Source organism: Daphnia magna, linkage group LG2 (genome assembly GCF_020631705.1).
Source record: "Daphnia magna isolate NIES linkage group LG2, ASM2063170v1.1, whole genome shotgun sequence".
Lineage (NCBI taxonomy): Eukaryota > Metazoa > Arthropoda > Branchiopoda > Diplostraca > Daphniidae > Daphnia > Daphnia magna.
In genome coordinates, this window is record NC_059183.1 from 17,703,917 (window position 1) to 17,723,317 (window position 19,401).

The window sequence follows — 19,401 nt, forward strand, 5'->3', positions numbered from 1 at the left end:
CTTTGCGTTCTAACATATATCCAACCTCTTTCTGTATAAATGCTTCTCTTTTGTAGCCTTTTCTTTCAGGCGGTTGACTCCGGGTTGATCCAGCTCTCACGCCACCTCTCCTTCAGCAATGTCATTGGAATTTGTTAATGTGATGAAGGGTTTAAAACTGATGAAACTAATTTCACAATGGTTTTAGGTGGAAGGTACTGATTACCAACGGATAAGGATACAGCCTTTCGTGTAATTTTACATTGTGTAATTTTTAACGGAGTTACAAAGGATACCACATCAGTTACATCGCGTTCAGATAAACAGAGGTCATCCGTGTTGAGTTAGCGGAAAACGATTTTCTTCCATGGGCGTAATAGCCTGGAGAATAATTAGTGCGAACTGCTGCGCTGTTTTGGTGATGACATATAGGGAGCTTGGTTGGAGACGAACAATGGACTGGAAAACCAGGAAAATCCTTGTTTCTAGATATCCAGTTTATTTGCATACCAAATCAACGACCCTTCGTTGCGTGTTACATATGCTTACACATCGCAGTCTTTGTGCATGTGTATGGTCTTTTTTTTCTTTCCATCCTGCACTCTGCCGATGGGTTCACAAGCATGGCCTTTGGCGGAATTTCGTCTTTCCATCTATGAACTACCAGCGCAGCGGCAATTCGGCAAATCATTCGAAAGATCAGAGAAAGAAAAAGGCCAAAGAAAGAAAAGCAAAAACTTTGAACGTATGCAGTAATTTCTCAGTCGTGCCGGATTGCTGACCCCGTTTTCTCCTAGATTCCACAATGAGATTGTAACGGCGTAGCGTACACAATACTATAGCAAAACGAGTCTAGAAACCCAGAACGCAGTCTAATAACACACGAGCAGATTCGCAGCAGTGTAAGGTGACTCGTGCATAGGCTATGCAACGTCAAAAAAGAGAGTAGAAACAACGAGCTATGACAGAATGTTGTGCATTTTTTTTTTACAATCCGGTCGTTTTCTATTTCGTTGAGGCGTGAAATTCTGACGGTGTGGAATAACGACTTCTCAACCCCCTGTTACGTTAATTTCTTCAAGGCTGAGCAAGTCGCCTCACTCCACCTCGATCATGAGATTCATTTGCTAGCAACTTACAAGGGCCCATACCAAGGGTATCCTGCTGAACTCTTCTGTAAGTCCAGTTGACCATGAAAAAAACAAACAAAAATCTAATAAAAATGGATCGCATCGTGTATAGAAATAATATATGAACAATTTGAGCAATCATTTCCAGTTTTCGGTATGTTCAGTGGTCTAAAAGAACTGCATGAGTGTTGACTGATTCCTAAGGGCATCTCGAACGAGAACCGCACCCCACGGCTAGTCATTACAAAACTTGAAATTTGATAGTATGGAAACGACGTCGTCAATCCGCAATAATCACAGGGCTCGTTGTCATATAATTTAACTCGATGATTTTCGAATTTTTTTTGCTTGCTCCGTTCCAATTGCCTCGGCAAGGCTTTTTCAAGCCCGTGTTTTGTCCCCCTTGTTTTCATCACGTCGTGACTGTCAATTGCTATCCAGAGTTTGGTGGTGGATCTGGTTTAAAGACAAAAGTGTGCTTCCATGTTTCGATTCCAATTTCATAACGTGCTAAATCCAAATTTGTTCACTAACACGGAAGCCTTGCAGTCAAGTTAAACTATCCATTGGTCAATCCTTTAAGCCATCTGATGCAAGCGGGCTGTTTGCACTCTGCGGGAGAGTTTTACAATGGCGCTCCAGCAATATCAGCACAATAGAATGGACCCATTTTCAGAGATAGGTATGCGCCAGTCGGAAAATAACTAGAGAGTCTTGATGCGTGGTCGGTTAATTCATAGCAGTGCACGCCCAGTACCAGAAATGTCTAGGGACAGAAAATACAATAAAAGCTGATATTCACCACTTAGATGACGCAAGAATTTTATGGTGTCCTTGCACGTGAACAATAAGCTAACGCCATCCATCATGCTATCAAGTTTTCAACGATGAAATTTGCCCTTAGTTATCAACCCTTCGACTAAAATCATGGCCAACGTCCAACGATCACGTTGATCGGAAATCGTTCAATCGTTCGATCAGTCAATCAATCTATTTATAATTTGTGTTCCATTTTATCATGTATTTTTTTCTTAATACGTTTGTAGAAATATTTTGAATGATAATTTATTTTTCAACTTCATATTTTTACAATTTTCCACTGGTTGTATTTTTTGCACGCCAGATGACGTTGACCACTGTTTGTATTACGTTGATATTTTGTCCAAAAAAGTTGTTGTTTGATGACTTCGATTTTAGAACGAATTTCTCTTTTTTTTTAAATTTGAGGTTTTAGATTTGTTGACTGATCGATTGATTTTAAGTTAGTTAACCTAGCTTTTTTCTGAAATTTCAGACTAATCATGACCGACTCTTGCATAAAGAGTGATGGCTGTGTGCTCTTTCAACAAACTGATCTACCCAACAGTGCATTCCCTGTTTTCGAAGAAATTCGAAAGCAAGGGCTGCTCTGTGACGTCACAATCAAGGTTGATGACAAATATTTCAGTGCCCACCGTATTGTTCTTTGTGCTACCATACCATACTTCAATTCCATGTTCACTATTGACATGTTGGAGAGCAAACAGAGAGAGGTTGAGGTACGAGGAATAGACCCAAGTGCAATGGAGTCATTAATTCAATTTGCCTACAGTGGAAAAATCACAATTCATCCTGAAAATATTAACAACCTAATGATAGGGGCAGCTTACCTTCAGTTGAATCAAGTTCGTGATGCTTGTGCTGATTACTACAAACAGAGATTAGATTGCAAAAATGTTTTGGGCATTCAGTCATTTGCAGAAACTCTCAGTTGTGTAGAACTAGTGAAAGCAGCTGATTGCTTCCTTGAAAAAAATTTTACACAGGTTGCAGAAGAAGAAGAATTTGTAAACATAGATGTTAGTCAGATGAAGGAGCTCTTAAATCGAGATACGTTATGCGTTAGCGAAGAGGGGGCTTTCGAAGCATTAATCCGTTGGGTAAAAAAAGATACCGAGACAAGGGCCAAGCACCTTCCGAGTCTACTAGCCCAAGTTCGATTGCCTCTGCTAAGTCCTACATTTTTAACGGACCGCGTTTCAAAGGAGGAATTGATTCGCAGCTGCCATCGTTGTCGGGATCTAGTGGATGAAGCTAAAGATTTCCACCTTTTGCCAGAACGACGCTCGATGTTCAAGAGTTATCGTTGTCGCCCTCGATGCTTTTCTGACGTGGTGAGGAATAAAAAGTTTTCTTCATCTTAATAACCACATGACTAATACCGCGCTAATACTTATACTTTTTCTTTTTCCAGTCTGGTCTTTTGTATGCTGTTGGAGGACTGACTAAAGCAGGCGACTCATTGAGCACTGTAGAAGTCATGGATCCTGTTACTGGTAGATGGAATCCGGCAGAAGCTATGTCGATTCGTCGAAGCCGCGTGGGAGTTGCGATCCTACGTAACAACTTATATGGTAAAAGACGTAATGCCACTAAGGCCGAGTTTCATCTTAATAATATGTTTATTATGGTAGCTATTGGGGGTTACAACGGTGTTGACAGGCTCCAGACTGTAGAAGTCTTAGATGGTCCTAAACGGGTTTGGCGGAGCATAGGATCCATGAATTGTAAACGAAGCGCCGCAGGGGCAGCATCTCTGCACGACCACCTTTACGTAGATATAGAAAAATTAAGTCAAATTTATTTTTAAAACAGACTAAATCCATAGATGCGTAGGTCTGCGGTGGATATGATGGCGTGACATCGCTGAACACATGCGAGTCATATGATCCTTCTACTGACTGTTGGAAATCCATTTCTGCCATGAATAAGCATCGGAGTGCTGCCGGAGTAGTGTCATTTGACAATCACATATACGTCTTAGGGGGACATGATGGCCTAAGCATTTTTGATTCAGTTGAAAAATACAATCCCCAAACCGGGCGTTGGTCACTTGGTGTTCCTATGCTTTCAAAGCGTTGCAGGTATATTATTACTTTCTTTTGTGATATTAAGCAAATTAAGTTCCCATTCCATGTTCAACTCGAAACACAGATTGGGAGTCGCTGTATTAGAGGGTAAGCTGTATGCGTGTGGCGGGTATGATGGCTCTACATTCCTACGTTCGGTGGAAGTTTTTGATCCTAAAACAGAAAAATGGAGCCACATTGCACCCATGAGTGTAACACGTAGTCGAGTGGCGTTGGCAGCTAATGCTGGCCGTCTTTGGGCTGTTGGGGGATATGACGGCACTGCGTAAGTGTTTTAATCTTCCTGGTGCAGGGCACCAATAACTTGGAAATGTTTTTGTTTTTTTTCTCGCATTCTAATTTTTCGTTCGTTTACAGAAATCTAAATACTGTGGAGGTTTATGATCCAAAAACAGATAAATGGAGTTTCGGGTCTTCAATGTGTGCTCATGAGGGAGGCGTCGGTCTCGGAGTAGTCCCTGTATAACTTTGTGCCCTAAGTGTTTGCTTTTAACGAACCTAATGGTAATGTTAATGTTAACCTAACCCAAGGATTATGTGTCGAAATTTGATTCTGCCAGTCATGGTTTTCAGTCCTATTATATTGTATTTTGCGTCACCCTGTTTCGGCTCGTAGAAACGCATCGTTCTTCAATTCAATAAAACCTTACCATTGTTCTAATAAAATTGGTTGACTCTGTAACCAATAAATTGTTTTCTCCTGCCAGGGTTTTATGCAGAAATTAGCCAAGAGTGAGTTTCGTTACATTTTGCATTCTCCAACATTTCCATCGTTGCAGCCGGTTAACTTTACGTATTGGCTGTTGAGCTGAATTTTGTCGTTTCCGATTTCCCGATAGTGATTTTGTCTAGATGATTGCAACCTGGTCACAGCCATCGCGCCAATTTAGTACGGCATTTTATATTTTCTGGCTTTTCTGGCGCGCTGATTGCCTACGTACGTACACCACGCGTACACTATGTTCGTGTTTTTCGTTGCCCACTAGATGTCAGCTGCATTTCGGCGGAAGTTGGACTTAATGGAGGTTTTTTAGGGTGATTTCTTCGTTGAATTTAGACAAGATATAGGCCTACTAGCACTTTAATCTTAATTAGTTCGAAGGCGGTCCGGGACCAGTCCAGGACGTCATGGAAATCATCGAATTTCATTACACATTTAGTCGTTATTTCTTATTTGGTTGTAACATTTTCCGAGCTGGGGCTGGCGCCATCAGAAACAAAACTTGACCAAATCATGGCAGACAAGAACCTTAATTTAAAGGCGAGAGTGCCGTCGTCAACCAGTAACGATACCATTAAAAAACTCATTTAGTAATATGCTTTTTATTTCATTTGAAATTTTTAAATACATAGATTTTAATTTTTGATTTGGTTTTAGTTCAGCTTCAATATTGGTCAAACAGTTAGACTCGGCTGTTGTTAAAGCAAAAGCATGCAGAGATTTATTCACTCCTGAAGTTATTGAGCTTCGAAGCCAACTTTCTTATCTCTGTGTTAAATCAATGGGAGCTGATCCTCTGCAATGTAGACGTCGTGCTGAAGAACTTCTCTGGAAGAAGTGCTACTATGATGTGATAACGTCTGCCAAAATCAATGGAAAGGTATGTATACAGCTAACCTCCTTTTATGTTTGGAATCTTATTGCAACTTTAAAATATTTTTAGAAATCCCCTCTTTCTTCAATGGAAAAACTTTTCATTGGAAACCATATTGAGGCTGGGATTGTAAAGTTTACTGAACTTATGCAAGATGTGTGGCGGAGGCTTGAAGATATGGATCCTTCTTTGAAGCTTCAACTCAATGTGCTACCACTCCTTGAGGTGAAGTACCAAAATTATGAATTATCAAAAGAGACCAGGGAAGACCTAATGGAATCTGCTCAAAAGATTTTGGTTTGGTATGAAAACAATGCCATAAAAATAGTCATAACTATTGATGCTAAATTCATTTCTATTGGTTTAAGGCTGGGAGATTTGTCACGTTATAGAAATGATCTGGAGATTTCCAACAGTGTTATTACGTCGGAACGCTTTTATCACCAGGTAAACAAAAGAAGAAAAAAAATTATCAATTAAAGTAAATAAATAATTTTTCATTTTGCAATGCCATTTTCATTTATTCCCATTATTAGGCAATTCTTTTCAATTCCAATACTGGTCTCCCATACAACCAACTTGGGACTTTAACAAGTCATGATCCATCAAGAGGATTTGAATCCATATTTTACTATACAAGAAGGTATAGTACAAAGTTATCGCTGCTGCTTGTGGTATATAACATTTATTCTTTTTTAAAGCATGAAAGCTTCAAAACATTTTCCTGGTGCCGAACCTAACTTGAAGGCTTTATTAGCTCGCCTTGTTACGAACGAAGACAAATTGATATCCGCGTTTTCCCAGCTATTTCCGAAATTAGTCTTTGTTGTCAAAGAAGACACAACGTTTGAAGTGAGCCAAGTAAGTAAAACCAAATCATTTTGTTATACCTTACATATACTAAAAAAATGACTTTGAAGCTTTGCCAGGTAACATTAGGCGAAATCCAAAAGAGACTTGGAAGTAGCGAAAATGGCAGCTGTAACCAACTCATGGATTTAGCTTCATCCGTGATGATGTGCACGTTAACCCCTACGTTCGCCACGAATAACAGTCAAACAGCGGCCAATCGCCTTTTGTTGCTCTTTGTTTGCTCACGTGCTAAATAGGGTTTCAAGAGATTTTCCACATGACGTCCAGAGATGCCTCCTACGCAAATGGAAACCAAGCACATGATCTAAAGTACTTAGATCCTAATGCCAAAGAAGAGATGGTTGATGAATTGAGTGACGAAGAGGAAGAAGAAAGTAAGCGAGCGAAATTAAGAAGGCGAAAAGTTGCGTCTGGATCTTCCGATCAGGAATTCTCAGAGGAAGAGTTATTTTTGGATAGTAATTCAGAACAGGAATCTGAAGATGACGAAGTGCTATCTGGATTCGGGGTTTCATTCTGCAGAAGCCAAAGTTGAACCTCTTCTGGAAATCCCACACGAAGCTACACGTATTTTACCTATTTTTAAACTCTTGACTGATTGGTTCAGAGTCAATGTTGAAATTGTTCAAGTATCAAACCAAACGATAAGAAAAATTTGGTCAACGCTTGCTGACATACTCAACGTGTTTAAGCGGTGTCAACGAGAAATTGTCACTCATTACGGCACAGTTCCTCTTAGAAGAGGATTGGAAGTTCTATGGAGTGAACTCCATGAGCTTAGTGCATGCTCAGATCGATTTTGAGTCTCCTCCTGCACCGTCCGACGTTTTAATTTTGAATTCTATTCGAATTGAAAGAATCCTTCAGTTTGGTAACTGGTTAGCAAGTCAAGACAACGAGAAAGGATTCCAGGTGGTTAATGGGATTTACACGTGTCCGGCTGAAGCAGTGGGTGATAAATCAGAAGGTTCGGGCGCCAAAGCGGATCTTGTCATGAGAAATATGGCCCACTTATGGTTGAAATCGGAAGTCCAAGAGCTTGAACGAAGGCTCTCTCCTCAACAGAAACGCAAAAAGAAAACAAGCTTTGATTTTTCCGGTTTATCGTATGTCTATCTAGTACCGGACGTCTCAGCTCTCTCAAACTTCACCTACCTTATAAAGCAAGTGATCAAAAGCCAAAAACTGATAATAGTGGTGCCGGACATTGTCATCTCAGAAATGGATCAACTTAAAGTAAGTTATCAGAATAAGTTCGTTTGTTTACTTTTGTTTAAAGCATTCTTGCTCATTTGTCTTTAGCGAGAAAGTGCACCTGTTCGGGAATGCATCCGCTGGTTGGAATCCTGCTTTCGCACCGGCAATCGTTTTATCAGAGCCCAACGTCAGAACGAGCATCAAGTTATCCCGCTGTTAACTTACCCAAAACGTAAAGATAAGGCCCACTGGTAAGACCCGACAATTAATTTCTTTCGCCGTGTGTCATGTATAATCGTTCGCTTTTTCGAGTGGTTTTTTTTTTTTTTTGTACATTTATTGTTCTTGGTTGGATTTTTTTTATTTACAGGACACTTTTCCAGATACTGGAGTGTTGCCATTACCTGGACACAAACCAACGAAATGTCTATAAAACTAGCCAGAATTCCCCTATCGTCCTGTTCTTGACTGGCGATCCGGTCGGAGAAACAGAACAACAGACTAGGGCAATTTGTAATTCGATTGGTAAAGGAAAAACTGAACAGTGCTCAAAAATCAAAATGTTTCAAACTAATAATATATTTCTTTTAAGGCGTGGAATATAAATTTGCTGATTCGTTAATGAGAAAAAGCAAAACCAAAAAACGCTAATGCTGTCATGGGTAACACTAAAACTTCGTAACATGTTTAATTTTTTATCATTTGCTTCTGTGTAAGATTTTTTTTTTTTTTTTTTGCCGAAACATTTTATGCTGGACAACACCGAAACGTGAAAAAATAAACCATAAATCAAATGCGAATGAATCTGAAGATCTTTTCATATACCGAAATAAAGTAGTTGAAAAACTTTAGTGTTCAAAATGTATGGAAGATCGACTTCCAACTAAAGCACATGGAAACACATTAAGGAGAAGTCTGAGTTTGGGCGTCACGAATTTTAAGCTTTCGAACTACAGTGCGACAGTGACAGTAGTGAACACGTCCATAATGGGATTTCCTGGAGTTTAGTATCTTGACAAATGAGGATTCAGTATTCCAAGTTGGAGCGTAAAGCCGTTTTCTTTTTCGTGTTGCAGTCATTGGTCTAATATTATTGTTGCTGATAGGAAATTTGTCGCCAATCTTTTCGTTTTCTACACCAAGAGGACTAGGGGACGTAACGGATAATATTTTTTGCATTTTTCCAGGTGCCTGTTTGGAGTTAGCAACATGCATGGCAGGGGCTTCTTCTTGGTAAAGCTGTCCTTGTGTGGTTGCTGTGTTTGGGTCTTCTGTCTTATTAGAGTGTGAAACTAAAGGACGCCGTTCAAACAAAGTCGACGTCTGTCTAATGCCATCATACATAGGTGGCTGGCTTGGCGTTTCCGTTTCAATCTGCGATATTCCATCAATAGGGGAAGATTTATAGGTTACGAGAATTTTCATTTTATGAACAGGAATAGACGATGCAAAACGCACTTGCTTACGCTGAGCAGGGATGACGTCTACTGGGACAAACATTGAGCCATTGACTTGATTGTGAGTGTTGTCATTATCTCGTTGTGTTGGATTGCTTAAAACGGAAATGTCTCGAAAATGAGCTGTCTGGTTAATTTTAAAGCTATCCTTGTTAACTGAGGTTGAGAATGGCGATTTCTGGAGTTTAAAACTACCGCCTGGTACCAATTGACAGCCATCTGTGGTAGAAAACACCACGTTCTCGCGGTGTATGATTGGAGTTACAGAGCTTAAGTTTGGCGTTGGATAATTAAACGTTTGGTTGAGGTACGGAGTTGAACATTCAACAGATTGTTTGCTGTACGAGTTGCATAGTATAATCATGATGTTTATGAAGTACCTTGGCTCCATTGACATCGGGCTCTTTATAGTATCCATTGGTCATTTGAGGTAATGGAACATTTACTTGACTCGTTTGAGATACGGCAGCAGCTTGGTATTCAACTTCTGTACTTTCTTGCGATGGCGAATAGAAATGCTGTTCCTTCTCCTGAGCTGAAACAACGTCTGCTAGCACACATGTGGGACCACCAACTGGTATTGGAACTTTAGAATTGTTGCTTTGGGCCATGGTGTTAAAAAAGGAGTCATCTTGAATGACTACCTTGTCCTTACATACTGCTGTTGGGTATAGTAAATAGCAATCACCTTTCAGTTCATGATGATGATCAAGTGGTGTGCAAGCAACAGTGTTCCTACAATTTGTGACTGGAGTTAGAAAGCCCAAGCTTTGTGTTAAATGGTGAAAATCTTGTGTTAGATCAGGTGATGGAGCTGAACATCCAACAAATAAGTTTCTTGATGAACCACAGCCTGAATATGAGTATTCCTGTGTTTCTACAGCCAATTCCACAGCAGAATTCTTATTGTGCTTGTCAACTATTAGACTTGATTGAATTTTTGCAGTACTTTCTTCAGAAGTGGTTGGTTTATCTTTATCTGCAATTTCTTGGTCTGAGGAATAAGGACTGTAATTGGTATGTGATATTTCATCACTTTCATATTCTTCAGAATCTGTTTAGATAAATAGATTCTTGATAATTACTGTTGGAACATTATTTTTTTTTTAAGTTGGCCTGACCAGAAGAAGTTCCACAAGGAATATTTTTAAATGGAGTTCCACACTGCTGCATTGGTATATTATTTGATGTATCAGACTGTGAAATACATATCAGTTATGTACTGCTTTATAATTCTCATGAATTAATTAATTACTGTCGGTGAAGTCAGCGAATATTCTTGCTCTTCGTTTCCTGGAATATGCTTAGTTTGTTTGTTGTCATTATCCACTTCATGCTTCACGAGGTCGACTAGAATAATCCGACTCTGCTGCTGAAATGCTGTTTTTCGGAACCTCAGAGCTTGTTCGGAAACGATTTTTATAGCCGCCACTCCAATTCATTTTTCTTTTTATTTACGGATGAAGCGAAGAAACGTTTCCAGCTTATTATGAGTCAACCATCTTACATACAGATGCGTTTTTCTTTCTGTTTTGCCGCCATTACTCGACCTCTATGAGCAGAGAGTGTAACTAATAATCGTTCCCTTTCCTTTTTCCGACGTTATGTAAAATATATTTAAGGCTAACTAGATCATACAGTCCGCACTAACAAACAGAGAAGCAATAATTAACAAGGTGTAAACTTTTGTCTACGGGCTCCACCTCCAACGTCCTTGCACTCGCTAATTCGGCTATTTTGGGTATTTTGCCGATTTTGCTTTGGAGAAATATAGGCAACTTCGCTGCACTGCTGCATTTACTGCAACAAAAACCGTCTGCTTCTTCAGAAAGGCAACAAAAGTACACAACACGGGAACATCATTTGAATTCGTGTTGATGAAGTATGAAATTTTACAGTTTTGGATCAAATGAAAGAGTCGTTGGAAGTTCGTTTTGAACGATTGCAGTTTGGATTTATTCTAGTTTTGGATAAGAAATTCGAAAGAATTTGTTGTATCGATGAACATGTCGGGTGAGCTTTCGGTCTTCCAACGTGATACTTCTCATTCGCCTTCACCTGAAGAACAAGGTCAAGAAGAAGAGGATGAGGATTGGGCAATTGGGCTAGCCTTTTCGTCTGAAAGGCATACTGACAGAATTGAAGGATTAGAAGAATGTGCTCAAAACTGGAGATTAAAGGATCGGGTAATGGGATATGTTATTCTGCTATTTTTATATTCCAGTTTTTTTAAAGAGTTGGTTGACATATAGGGCCATATTTTAAAATAATTGTAAGGTATTATTTTAATTTCAGATGAAAACAGTGAGTGTGGCATTGATATTATGCCTCAATGTCGGAGTAGATCCTCCTGATGTAGTAAAGACTCAACCATGTGCAAGACTGGAATGTTGGATAGGTATACCATATAAAAAATATTGCTAAAAATATTGTTACTCACTGGGGTTTCTGAGACTCATAGATCCCTTGGCCATGAGTCCACAAAAAGCATTAGAAGCTATTGGTGTCAACCTACAGAAGCAGTATGAGAGGTGGCAGCCACGTGCCCGCTATAAACAAACTCTAGACCCTACAGCTGATGAGGTATATACAAAATTATTACTGGCAGTTGACTGTATAGTACAAAGTACAGTTACAATATTTTTGATTATTATCTGAAAACAGATAAAAAAAGTAACGTCTACTCTTCGAAGAAATGCAAAAGATGAACGAGTGCTCTTTCATTATAACGGACATGGTGTACCAAAACCAACGGCTAATGGGGAAATTTGGGTGTTCAATCGTAGTTATACACAATATATACCACTCTCAATTTACGACCTACAAACTTGGATGTGGTCTCCCTCAATCTACGTATTCGATTGTTCAAATGCCGGTATGATCGTGGACGCTTTTCAGCAGTTCGCAGACCAACATCAAAGGGAGTACGAACAACTGATGGCTCAATCCCGAAACACTTTACCTTCCCAGATGACACCACCTCCAAATTTCAAACAGTGCATTCAGCTGGCAGCATGCGCAACCAATCAAATTCTTCCTATGAATGCTGAACTGCCAGCCGATCTGTTTACTGCATGCCTTACCACCCCTATTAAGGTTAGCAGGATAACATAAGATTTCACGCTAACAGAAACTACCATTCCTTTTTTTTTTTTTTTTTGCTTGTATAGATTGCACTACGATGGTTTGTTTTACAAAACACTTCTCGTTTGGTGCCACGAATGACGCTTGAATCAGTAGACAAAATACCCGGACAGCTCAACGACCGCAGAACCATGTTGGGTGAATTAAATTGGATTTTTACTGCTATAACTGATACGATAGCATGGAACTCGCTCCCCCGAGATGTATTTCAACGTCTGTTTAGGCAAGATCTACTCGTGGCTAGTCTTTTCCGAAATTTCCTTTTAGCAGAAAGGATATTGAAATCCTATGACTGCACACCAGTCTCTTGGCCAAAGTTGCCGCCTACTTCTCAGGCAAATTTAGCGTTTTTAAGGTAAATTACGCACATTTACTAATACTCTGTATTTGTTTAGCACCCCATGTGGTCGGCATGGGATTTAGCCCTTGACATTTGCCTCTCCCAGCTACCAGGCATCTTAGAAGGCAAAGAAACTTTCCAGAATTCGCCTTTTTTTGAAGAGCAATTGACAGCTTTTCAAGTTTGGCTTTCGCATGGGTCGCAGAAAAGATCTCCTCCGGAGCAGCTGCCTATTGTTCTGCAAGTCCTTTTGAGTCAGGTGCATCGATTAAGAGCGCTTGAGTTGTTGGGACGTTTTTTAGACTTGGGACCTTGGGCAGTGAATTTGGCACTGTCAGTCGGTATCTTTCCATACGTTTTAAAGGTCTGCTTTAAATACTTCATCTTCGTTTAGTCTTACGTAACTATTGGACTTGTCGTTTTCATCCACAGTTGCTTCAAAGTTCCGCGCGTGAACTGCGTCCATTACTGCTATTTATATGGACAAAAATTCTCGCAGTTGATGTAACCTGTCAAGCGGATCTAGTTCGTGATGGAGGACATAAATATTTTTTGTCGGTTCTGCAAGATACGTCCGTACCAGACGATCAACGAACTCTGGCCGCCTTCGTGGTTTCTAGAGTAGTCTGGAATCATCCGGTGGGACAGGAAGCCGTGGCACAAGTAGCATTTATCTCCAACACACTTGAAATGGTCTATGAAAAGGACAGGCTTTTAAGGCAATGGCTCGTCATCGGTATTGGTTTGGCCTGGCATAATGCCATAGCTGCCTCGTTGGTCGGCCATTCGAGATTCCGCACACGAAAAACTATTTCCGTTGTTACGAGACCCTATCCCAGAGGTATTTCCGCTAGCAAACAATCCATTTAGTTCACTGTACGTTCCATTCGATATTTTTCTGTACATCAGGTCCGAGCTGCCACGGCGTACGCCTTAGGAACATTTATTCGCAGTGGAGGCAAGACTGAGCGCAATGAGCTTGCCAACAAAATTGACCAGGCAGTGGCTTTACAGTTGCTGAATGTTGTAAACTCAGAAGCTAGCCCGTTGGTTCGTAAAGAGGTAGAGAAATTTCCATTTACTTTACATTTGCGTTTTTATAATTTCAATTTTTTGCACTCTAGATCGTAAGCGCACTGCAGTGGATTGTTTTGATATTTGAATCGACTTTCATCCAAATGGCAATCCAGCAGTTAGAAGAGGAAAAGAACAAAGATTCAAATCTGCTTTCCCCAAACGTAGAAGTAGCGCTAACTTCTTCTGGCAGTCTACAACGGCCGAGCCGTCGTTCTCGGGCCGCTTCATCGAACATAACGAACCTAGGGACAAGTCCGGAACTTTCAGAGAGTGGTTTTTACCATTCCACGAATTCCGTTAATCCCGATCACATTCGACGTGCGGTCTCCATCTCCTCTCTCAGTAGCCTTAGTAAGATGTGTACACAGTAACATAAACAGTGAGTTAAAGATTAACCAATTTCATATGGTTGTAATAGCAGCAAGTTCCACTTTGCCTAGTCTTGCTTTTAATACGATATATGTCAAAATGTGGCACGGACTTTCAAACATGGAGAAAGATCCTTACTTTGAGGTTTCTAATATGGCAAAAAAGTTGACAGATTATGTGCGAAATAAGGTATTAAGAAGGTATTAAAGAATTAAATGACCGAGCAGCAGCTCTAACCTGCAATTCATATTTCAGGCAAAGGAACTTTTAGCTGCCCGGGATACCGATCTTGGACGTGCATATACCTATTCCAATTCGAGTAACGATTCGATGGATAAAACTATTTACATGTAATGATTTAACTGAATTCAGATGGACAAGGTTTTGTGTTTATTACCTTAAGTAATCTGTTTTATTTTTATGCTTTTGTCAGTGGCGACTCTCCCCCACCGGCGTCTGTCCAACGGACTACTCCGTCGTTCAGCAGAATAAGAAAGCGAAGCATACCGTCTACAGTAATGAAGCTTAAGTTATATTGACGTAGCTAACATTTTATCTTTTTTTATCGTTATAAGATTGTAGAAGAAGGTGAAACTTCCAAAGAATTAAAAGATCCTTTGGTAGTCACTGGGTTTATCGAATGGTGCGCAAAACATTTTGCAGAACCAGCCGCGTCTAATGAAGATATCCAATTGAATAGCAAACCCAATCATGAAAAGGAATTGTCTATTGAATTTGAGGTACCGGTAACGATGATTATAAACCGGTAAGGTTTTATTATAAAATTTAGAATATTTTCATTTTCTACTAGATATGTGGGAGAACTCGTGAGCGGGACACCGAAATGTACTATACGCGTGAGTGGCGATATGCACGTAATGCTACAGTTCGTCGTGAAGCCAAAGAAGAATGTCAAAGGTGAGAAGAGGTTGTCTCCTATGGATAAGATTAAGCATAATCCAAAAATTCATTTACGTAGACCTACTAAAGCCAAAATGAAGGAAGTTTTCTGCAATCGAAATCCACTTGTACCTTCTGTTATCCGCTTTCATCCATATGACCCATGGCTTGCCGTAGCAGATAAAGATGGATGCACGTAAGTATATTTTTATTGTGTCGATTTAAACAATGGTAGTTCAAAGAAACCTTTTTTTATTCTACAGTGTATGGGACTGGGAAAGGAGCGTTCGCCTCGTCCATTTTAACAACCAACAACAACCCAGGGCTGCTCGAATTACATCAATGGAATTTGTCAATGGACACGACGATGCTTTACTTCTTATTGGTGCAGATGATGGATCCTGTAGAATCTGGCGAGACTTTATTCGAACAGGATCCCGATTAAGTTCTGGTACTGTTGAAGATTCGTCAGCAGTTTCGCTTGTCTCTGCATGGAATTGCATAGCTGAAATGACTCCATCTACTCGATGTTCCGGGCTAGTTTTGGATTGGAACCAAGACTCGTTACAATTGCTTGCGACAGGCGATGTTCGGTTGATCCGCATCTGGGACGTAGAGCGTGAACTGAAAGTCAGTGATTTTCCAACTGGCTCAGAAAACTGCGTGACCTCCATCCACCATAGTCCACGAGGTTTAATCAAGTTTGAAAAACCCATGTAACCGCATTTTCTTAACTCAACAAGTTTACTTTAGATCGCTCGCTTTTTGTGGCGGCATGTGGAGATGGGTCAGTTCGCCTATTTGACAAGCGTTGTAACGCCCAAAAATCTAGGGTAATGACCTGGAGGGAACACACCGCTTGGGTCATTGATTGCGAATGGATCTCGACCGATGGAGCCACCAACCTGGTGAGCGGCAGGTAACATCTGTTCTGGCGTGTTCATTACTATTTGGGTAACTTCACTATACTTTTTGTGTGATTTTCGAAAGTCTGGCGGGTGACATAAGGTTCATGGACCCACGGCATCCTACCTCGGTGCATACTGTAGTGACAGCGCCGAATTCGCAAGGAATGACTGCCATGGCAGTGCATCCAAAAGCTAACCTCTTCGCTTGGTAAGCGTTTATGAGTTTGGAACAAATTAGAACTTTACTAATTTTGTTAATGTTTTCCTACAAAATAGTGGAATAGTTGGTCAGCATATTAGCGTGCACGATCAAGAGGGAGAAGTATGCTCCACCATTGCGTATCATGATGGTGGTGGTATTTTGGGCTCCAAGATTGCAGCTGTGTCATGCCTCACCTTTCACCCTCATCGAGTATGTCTAGCTGCTGGAGGCATGGACTCCATGATTTCTGTTTTCTCGTCAGATAAGTCAAAGAAGTAGAAAATGTAGGATATGTCCCCTTGGTGACGACCTCAAGATCGCATTTTTTTTCCCCCACGTTTTCTGTTGGAGATTTTCAATTCGAGCCGCGAGACCTCGCATATGTTAAATGCCCAGTTACAATCACTATTGTGAGCAAAAAATTAAAAATGAAGCCTCCTCTATGTTAATTCTTACATTGAATTAAACTTATCGTGTCCGAGACGTATTTTTCGATGCTTAGGCCTACTGCTGTCTTAGCTGTTTCCATTTATTGGGAATGTTTTCATGTTTATTACTTGGGGTTATTAAAGGCCCACAAAGATAGATTTACACTAACTTTATTTTGGTTGAAATTCTCAATCCGTGTCAGTGTAGCGCAATTAAAGGAATCATGTACAGAGCCCTTTCATATGAATTTCTGTCAACAAGGAAAAATATGCAGGCGGCCACATCCGTTAGACAAGATTGAAATAAAAACCATTTCATACTTTGGTCACTGCCAAACAGGATATGGGTTTCTAAAGTTTTTATTTAAATGAAAGTGAATTCCACGCCTTAGTGTATTTGCCATTGTTCTGGAAACTGGATCGGGTTTACCAATCTGCAATGAGGATCTACGCGTATCCCGATAGGGATTCTTGTGAAATTGCATGTCTCACTAGTCAAGTCGGCAGACCTCACTTTTTTCTGATAATTCTCCCGATAGATGGCGGCATTTTTGCAAAGGATCCTGCATTCATCTTTTAAACGTTTTACCACCTTCCAAGTTAGGACATGGACATTGGTATCGTGTTGGTGTTGAAGGGCAGACAACGGAGCAGTCGTTTGTCGTAATTTTCCGTTTCCGTAATTTTATGGTAAACGGTGCGAGATTGCCGAGTAATTTAGACGGCCGACCGGAGTTTCGTATGATACTAGGGGCCCTCACTCCGTTCAGGATGTTCCCGATAGGGTCCGGCCTAGTCGCCAATTCGCCAAAATATCTCGGAAACCGTTTGCTCTTCCGGCAAAACTGACTCCGTATACATGTCCTATGAAGCGTGCGGTGATCATCCCCGCCTTCATCCCGCCTTCCCACTTTTCTCAAAAATAAGCCAAAATCGACATCTCTTGAAATTCTCCAAAAATCACACGGCATAATCGAAATTGAACGCTGATTTCGAATTAGTCATTGGTTTTCTCGTTAAACTAGCCGTTTTTAAAATTAACGAAAACAGTGGTGTTAGCGCAACAACTTAATTTATGGTTTTTAACATTTAAATGAAAAACTATAAAACCAATAGAAAAATAAACCTGATTTTCATGATTTTCATTGAATTCTGAATCGGAATCATGTATTTTAAGCAAAATTTGAAATTTGGTCAAAAATGAAAAAGTGGAAAGGGTATAGCCTTCCCACTTTTGTCAAAATCGGCCAAAAACGACATCTCTTGAAATTCCCAAAAAATCACACGGTATAATCGAAATTGAACGCTGATTTCGGTTTCGTCATTGGTTTTCTCGTTAAAGCAGCTGTTTTTTAAATTAACAGCAAGCCAACTTAATTTAACTGGTTTTAACGTTTAAATAAAAAACTATAAGGCCAATAGAAAAATAAACCTGATTTTCGTGATTTCTATTCAATTCTGTATTGAACGCTGATTTCGATTTAGTCATTGGTTTTCTCGTTAAAGCAGCCGTTTTAATAATTTACGAAAACAGTGCTGTTAGCGCACCAGTTTAATTTATGGTTTTTAGAGTTTTAATCAAAAAGTATAAGACCAATAGAAAAATAAACCGGATTTTCATGATTTTTATTGAATTCTGAATCGGAATCGTGTATTATAAGCCAAATTTGAAATTTGGTCAAAAATGAAAAAGTGGAAAGGGTATAGCCTTCCCACTTTTGTCAAAATCGGCCAAAAACGACATCTCTTGAAATTCTCCAAAAATCCTACGGTATATTCGAAATTGAACGCTGATTTTGATTTCGTCATTGGTTTTCTCGTTAAAGCAACCGTTTTAAAATTAACGAAAACAGTGCTGTTAGCGCACCAACTTAATTTATAGTTTTTAAAGATTAAATAAAAAAATATAAGACCAATAGAAAAATAAACCTGATTTTCATGATTTTTATTGAATTCTGAATCGGAATCATGTATTATAAGCAAAATTTGAAATTTGGCCAAAAATGAAAAAGTTAGAAGGGTATAGCCTTCCCACTTTTGTCAAAATCGGCCAAAAACGACATCTCTTGAAATTCTCCAAAAATCCTACGGTATATTCGAAATTGAACGCTGATTTCGATTTCGTTATTGGTTTTTTCGTTAAAGCAACCGTTTTAAAATTAACGAAAACAGTGCTGTTAGCGCACCAACTTAATTTATAGTTTTAAAGATTAAATCAAAAACTATAAAACCAATAGAAAAATAAACCTGATTATCATGATTTTCATTGAATTCTGAATCGGAATCATGTATTATAAGCAAAATTTGAAATTTGGCCAAAAATGAAATAGTGGGAAGGGTATCGTTCGGAGATCATTTGTCTAAGCAACGTTCGTAAATCAAATCATTCCCACTTCGTTGTCCCGGGTGGTTTCGTTGTCCGGTCATAAAAGACCCTGGAAATTCCTGGGTTAACAGTTAAAACGGCTTCAAACATCTTGTCTACAATTAAGGAAGGAAAACCTAGGGAAGAGTCTTTTAATACTGTGTAGTCCTATGTTCAATAACAGTTTAGCTAATATAAATATTTGTCATAGACTTGCATGTGAAAGCCTAATACAAACCAAAATTACTATTGATAGGTCATTTCAAGATTGTTTACATGAAGCCGCCATTGCGCAGATCAGCACTACGAGCAGATTTTTTCCACTGCCTTTTTTTTCCCACTGCAAGGCTGCGGATAAGAACTGCACCTTAAGATATAAAAACATTGTCTGGCATCAAACAACAACTGAAAGAAATAACATGTGAATTAGAAAATATACTGTACTGTACCATTCAAATTACGTCTAGTGAAAATCAATCTTCAATTTCTTCAACTTCTTCAATTCAAACGTAATTTCTCATATACACG

General features: G+C 39.6%; 4 protein-coding genes across 5 annotated transcripts; 3 read left to right on the top strand and 1 right to left on the bottom strand.

Annotated features, from left to right (window-relative positions):
* Positions 1-2,218: 2,218 nt before the first annotated feature.
* LOC116917037 (kelch-like protein 18) lies at positions 2,219-4,700 on the top strand. 2 transcript variants are annotated; one of them, XM_032922391.2, is made up of 7 exons: positions 2,219-2,336; positions 2,404-3,262; positions 3,343-3,502; positions 3,563-3,702; positions 3,765-4,012; positions 4,083-4,283; positions 4,376-4,700. In XM_032922391.2, exons 1-7 carry the CDS (start codon positions 2,233-2,235, stop codon positions 4,482-4,484), a joined length of 1,821 nt encoding a protein of 606 aa, XP_032778282.2. In that variant the 5' UTR covers positions 2,219-2,232; the 3' UTR covers positions 4,485-4,700. The 2 variants fall into 2 exon arrangements, with proteins under 2 accessions (XP_032778282.2, XP_045026009.1); XM_045170074.1 differs by having other exon boundaries at positions 2,238-3,262.
* Positions 4,701-5,002: 302 nt separating this feature from the next.
* LOC116917035 (protein SMG5) lies at positions 5,003-8,483 on the top strand. Its single transcript, XM_032922389.2, is given in 14 exon segments — positions 5,003-5,329; positions 5,397-5,619; positions 5,683-5,915; positions 5,982-6,060; positions 6,150-6,256; positions 6,315-6,474; positions 6,534-6,680; positions 6,682-6,723; positions 6,725-6,985; positions 6,987-7,220; positions 7,222-7,722; positions 7,789-7,934; positions 8,054-8,208; positions 8,276-8,483. Coding segments are annotated over 14 exon segments (2,424 nt in total). The 5' UTR covers positions 5,003-5,252; the 3' UTR covers positions 8,335-8,483.
* LOC116917038 lies at positions 8,239-10,682 on the bottom strand. Its single transcript, XM_045169292.1, is given in 6 exon segments — positions 8,239-9,480; positions 9,482-10,194; positions 10,262-10,337; positions 10,396-10,530; positions 10,532-10,586; positions 10,648-10,682. Coding segments are annotated over 6 exon segments (1,908 nt in total). The 3' UTR covers positions 8,239-8,586.
* Positions 10,683-10,792: 110 nt separating this feature from the next.
* Positions 10,793-16,850, top strand: LOC116917034 (regulatory-associated protein of mTOR). Its single transcript, XM_032922387.2, is given in 20 exon segments — positions 10,793-11,326; positions 11,436-11,538; positions 11,602-11,723; positions 11,805-12,236; positions 12,311-12,619; positions 12,680-12,988; positions 13,057-13,395; positions 13,397-13,465; positions 13,534-13,686; positions 13,749-14,052; positions 14,120-14,259; positions 14,326-14,420; positions 14,504-14,585; positions 14,646-14,810; positions 14,882-14,988; positions 15,050-15,166; positions 15,234-15,661; positions 15,724-15,889; positions 15,961-16,086; positions 16,155-16,850. Coding segments are annotated over 20 exon segments (3,957 nt in total). The 5' UTR covers positions 10,793-11,140; the 3' UTR covers positions 16,360-16,850.
* The last annotated feature ends 2,551 nt before the right edge of the window (positions 16,851-19,401 follow it).